At 37.8% G+C, this 5,688-nt stretch overlaps 1 protein-coding gene across 1 annotated transcript in view; it reads left to right on the forward strand.

Moving 5' to 3' along the window:
* Positions 1-5,486: 5,486 nt before the first annotated feature.
* The window catches only part of LOC131880727 (uncharacterized), a 5,650-nt gene continuing 5,448 nt past the window's right edge, over positions 5,487-5,688 (forward strand). The window contains exon 1 of the mRNA XM_059227420.1: positions 5,487-5,589. Within this exon, the coding sequence (XP_059083403.1) occupies positions 5,487-5,589 (103 nt within the window). The remainder of the gene's footprint in view (positions 5,590-5,688) is intronic.

Genomic DNA, 5,688 nt, shown 5'->3' on the forward strand with positions numbered 1-5,688 from the left:
TGCTATTGATTAAGTGAGCCTCACATTGTTTTTCGTGTTTCTTTCGTTCTATTTCTTACAGAACCCTGCGTCGATCCGAGCCCAGAGGCCTGTTTTTGAATCGCGTCTAGTTCATGCCCTGATTCATGTACCAGAACATGATTAGTTTAGCGGTGACTTACTTACTTCAAGAACTCTTTCGCGTCCTTGATTCACGGTGTATTCATGTTTAGTTACCGGAGAATCAGTTATTGACAAAGTCCCAATCAGCTGACAATAGGCCAAATCCGTCAGCTTCAAAAGCGATGAAGTTTGGGGTTGGAATTGAGATATTTTACCGATAAGTTGGGAGTGAGTTCATTCAAAAGTACTTCGAAAAATGATAAGTGCATTTTAATTGTCCTTGAATTTGTCAAAGAAGTCTGATGTAGCCAAAAAGGGCTTGGAAAGGCTTATTTACCACCGTTGGAGCGAAAAATATTCGTAGAATTATTAGTAAATGTAATGAGAAGGAAATGAAAACGTAAACAGAAACAGCTTTGGAAAGCATTTTACGAGCACTCGAAACATTTTAAATGGGTGCTTACATCAACATTAGCTATCCCACTTTGAATTCGCTAACGGAATCATTCAGTCGTAGGTCCAATGGTAATGCGTTCCAAAAGGGAATAACTGGATTAGAGAGGAAATGACGTCGGCACCGTAACGTGGGGTTTTCGAGACGGGGGAGGCCGCGAGTAGAACTCCTAGTTGTGTAAGTCGTGATTGTGGGATCAAGGGGAACCAAAAATTCGTTCGAGTCAAGGCAGTGAGAAGGAAGGCTTCGGGTAAAGATTTTGTGGATTAGAAGCAGGTCTTGTCGGATTCACCGCTTCTCCAAAGAGTCCATTCCCAGCCAGGGTCTTCAATTTAACGCAATACGGACTTTACACTTGCCAAATCTAAGGGATATATCACACATCAAAATAAGCTGGTGTGCTTTTTCATAACTATAGAAGAATATAATTTTTTTCTTGTCCCTTCTTTCTTCATAATTCGAACATCTATTTTTTCCGTCGAATTTTCAATTGATTTTGTCTTCTTCGAACTCACGTTACCGTGTTGCAGTTTGGTCTCTGTAACATTATTGACTGACAATCAATGTCCTGAATCTCTCGGCCAGGTCTTGGTGAAAGCTAACTTTTGATTACACAAAACCTGAGGAATTACGTGTTCATGAAACAGTTGGTAAATTATGAATTTATAATGCAAAACCCTAAAAACTAGTTGCTGACGGTAACTCATCATGATCAAATTATTCCTCAAAAAAAACTCTGTAAAAAGAGTTTCGAAGAAAGATTCCAGATAGGAAAGTTACTTTCAAGGAGCCTCATGAATGGGCTCTGCATCGATCCAATCAGATCCTAGGACCACATATTGCACTTCACTTAGGATAAATGCTCAAACGCAATCTAATATCAAACAAATGTGTTCATCATGTATGAATAAATGATTAAAACAAAAAGCCAAATAATTTGCCTTCCAGTTTAGCGGCGAATTAGACGGTCAAGTCTTGCCGTCGAGTTTCACCTGCAAATCAGTGCAAGAGGTAGTCGCGACATCAAATGAGTTGGACAAGATTTAAAGAACCCATCACAGATCTGACAACCTAGCAGGTTCAGGGTTGGCGAGTTGTGGCTCAGAATTCAATTTGGCCTTTTTGGAGGATGGATTTGCTTTCTTGATGGTCTGAGACTGCAGACGTGGACCCTTCTCAACGGTAACTGGCGCATAAGTGCCATCAACTATTCAGTATTCATTATGAATCCCCCCGCATAGCCAAAGTAAATGATTGTCACGCCAAGTGGGAAAAAGAGCCCCGTGGGCGCCTAATAGCCATATTTTCATTATTCAACATATAGGTATACATCGGTTCTTTTGGACTATTTTGCATAACTTGTTACTAAACAGTCCGTATTTTGAAATTAATTTGAACATAGTGATTGTTTTGCAACAATTTTTTAACATATGTTTCGAAAATTGATTTCTCCTCAAAAATAAAAATCTCAAAAAGGTGGGGCAACATTTTTTTTTGCTCTCTTGCGTAATTGTGAAATTCTCTCCTCTGCCAAATGCTGTTAATGTAAGTATATTTTCAGGCTCATTACCTCATTACTCAAGCAAAAAGTAAAAAAACGCTAAACAAAATTAAATGAATGAGAGAGGTTCTCATCGCCTCCCCGACCATTCTCTATGAAGGGAAGGTTTTCGACGTCAACCACTCCCACAGAGGGATACCCTATCTCATTTGGACTTTGACACATTGCTTATCGGTTCATTGGACTATGTGATTACTAGTTTGGTTAGCCAGGGGAGGTGGTGGCAAAAAGTGGTCGGTTTTGGCAAATTTTGTGACATGTCTAATGAAGGCGGTTACTTTTAGACTTTGAGGCAACAGGATATGGCAAGGCCAAAAGTAACGTCGCATTGTAACTCGCTTTCATTAGTTGTATACTCTCCCAAACGTGATAAACAATGTCAATTATTGGGGTTCTGCGACATTTCAATATATTTGGCACAACTACGGAATGGCTTTTAATTCAACAGTTTGCTTAATATTCGAAGTAGACGGAATTATCTTAATCATTCCATAGGGAAGAGTAAACTACAAATTTGTCCGAAATACGCATTCTTGAAAGTTCAGTCATGCATTTTTGTGTTGGAATTTACACAATTGTGATTGGCTTGTGCGTCAAAATCATGATTCCCATTATCGGTTGAACAAGGATAGGCAACGTTATCAAACTCTCCATGAATGTGTCTGTGACTAAATGAGACAAGAATTAAGGTTTGAAGCCATGATCACGCTCAAGCAGTTTATCATCGTCTTGGGCAAGTTCAATTGCCAAATAACGCGTGGTGAAGTGAAACATGTTCGAGGTTCAATCACATTTTGTATACTTTTGTATCCAAGGAGTGGGTAAGTTTGGGCCTGTTGATCTTTGGCATTTAGTATTTATATTATCATTTTTGCCTCATGCAAAAAAAACAAACAAATATTAATCGTCAAACCCGTCGTTTTCGAATCAAAACACCTTGGTTTGGTGTGGTAAAAGAGGGGGTAAAAATTCAAGGAAACGTAAATCCCTCTCGAGTCCATTTTACGGTGAAGGTCAGTCAGGTAAGCTATTGGTTACTCTTGCTCANATTATGAACAAAAAATATGGCATTTTTAATAACGCCTCTATTAATACCTCACTTTCTCGATGAACTCATTGAAGTGTCTGGCATTATTTAGTATATTTACCAATCAAAAAAATAGATTTTATTCACCCAATTTAACTGGTATTGTCGCGTGCTTTTGTACTTAAAGAATGAAGTTTAATTTTCAAATATTTCTACTTGACCTAACACTATCTTCGTTTCTGATAGATGTGCCACGTTTCATCGATGCTTCCTGATTGCAGAGAGCCATTCATTTTTATTTCTTGCCCCTTTGCACGGATGAACAAACTACTTTTGCTTTCCGAATGTTGCAATCTGCCACGTTGTACAGCACAAACATCTAGCCTTTTCCCACTTTTCTTTTGAGCTCCTGATTAAAAAAAAAACCACATTTATTGTTTTAGGGAATTATTTGAGATAAGTCTAAAATAAATAATGTATTATCAGTGAGTTTCAACTGAAAAGGAAGGGCAGTAGTATCGCCACAGTGCCCTCCTCAAATGAAAATGCCGAGGGTTTTTGAACAAAAACACGAGGAAAAGAAAAACGTAAATGAACTATGCAAGGACACTAAAGCAATCCTTTTGTCTTTAGAGTCCCTGAACTATGGGAACACAGAGGAAGGAATACCCTTTAAAGTTTTGACGGAAATACCCAAACAAGTGTTGGCATTTTTCTACCTCAGAAAGTCGCAAGTAACACTTTTGATTTTATTGCTCTATAGTATTCTAGCCCAAATAAAAAACTTTCATACCTGAAAACATTACAAAAACTTTAATTTTCCAAAACCTATTAATAAAAATTAGGAACACACTTAGTTAGCACTTATTATCAATAATGATATGATCTACACCGCTACTTAGTTAAATGGGATTTAATGGTCAAAATTCCATGGTTTTTAGCCCCAAAATTTTCAGGCATGTAAGTTTCTTATGTGGGCTAGAATACCATAAACCAATATAATCTTTTGTAGACTTCGTTTTTCGAAAACGAAAAGAAAATGTTTTTCGTTTTTTTTCGAAAATCTTTCTGCACCCAAAAACCGAAACAATGAGTAAATTTCATACGAAAGGTTAAGAATTAGAAAAAGTATTTAGACGAAGAAAGACTGACATGTCAAGATTGCTTTATGTATGGTTTTGCTATCCGAGCCATTCCCGTTAGAAGCCAAATAAAATTCATGCTTTCTAAAGTATATTTCAGTGCCCAAGCATCGTATGCTCAGAAAGAACCCAGAATATATACGCTTTCGAGTAAAGGATCTATAATAGTTGAGGTTTAATGTACTCACTATTTGAGAACGAGAGGAGGGGGTGGGTGTGATTGCAAATGATAGGTTCCTTGTCTCCCAGCACGTTCTTTCCCTAGCTACCAATTTTACCCGCCCTCCATTTCTCGAACTTAATCCATTCGTTCTTTGTCTGTTGCCCCATTCACACCTCCGCCATATTACCAAGGAAATATAACCTAGTTGTTCATCTTAAATTATTCGGTTTTAGTTCGAGCTGCGTAATGGATGAGATAGCGACACGTCTTGATATCCCTTGCATTGTCGAATGTTTTGGAATTTCTCTCGTTCACCATTTTTACCCTAAATGAGACTCCTAATAAGATACCTTCTTCATCAACTTTCATTCAAAATGGTCAATTAGTTAGTTTTCGATCATTCGAAATATAGTGTTTGTTCGCTTTTCCGAAAATCTGCTAGCATGCATATTGAGTACCTGATTCACCGTCGCACCTTGAAAAGATTACTGCATATGGTGTGGGATCTCAACTTGTTAAAAGCTGAGCCATTCACTCATGATCATCCATGACTGTTTTATACAAGTAGAAAATTGCATTCATTAAAAAAAATTCACTGATAAATGAAGCTTTTAATCATGATTCAAGGGACCACCCAAGGTTCCGCTTTGATAAGTACAATAGAAATGATTTATCAGGTTTTTTATTTGTTGCTCCACAATACTTCATTGAAAGCAAGCTGTAACCATGATTTCTGAGCCATGATTAATAACATGCAGCGATTGGCCGTGCGACTCTACTTCAACATTTAGCTTTTGATTTAAATGAGTCACAGTTGCGCCATTCCGAAAACCACAACTATGTTGGGAATGAGCTTATTAGTCGTAACAATTATTGCTCTTCTTTCGGCTCAATGCCAAGGTAAGTTTTCTTTAAGTGGAGCTCAAAACCTTTCTTTCCATTCTAAAAGATTATTGCTATCACTAGCTGATTGTCCTCCTTCGGGGGAGGTGTCTACAATTTTGAATGATGTTTATTATTGGGTACCGCCAAATTTGATGGGTTTTCAAGAAGCCAATGATCTGTGCCAAGACAATGATATGGTCTTGGCCAGTATTTCGACCGAGGACAAAATGGAAACAGTCATGGAATTAACATCGCGTGAGTTAAACGACTTTCGAAAAGTATATGCCACTGTAAACAACTGTTTTGTCTCCGGATTTAGAAAAGGAAGGTTTATGGGTAGGGTTTTACAACCCC

Source organism: Tigriopus californicus, chromosome 5 (assembly GCF_007210705.1).
Source record: "Tigriopus californicus strain San Diego chromosome 5, Tcal_SD_v2.1, whole genome shotgun sequence".
In the NCBI taxonomy this organism is placed as follows: Eukaryota; Metazoa; Arthropoda; class Copepoda; order Harpacticoida; family Harpacticidae; genus Tigriopus; species Tigriopus californicus.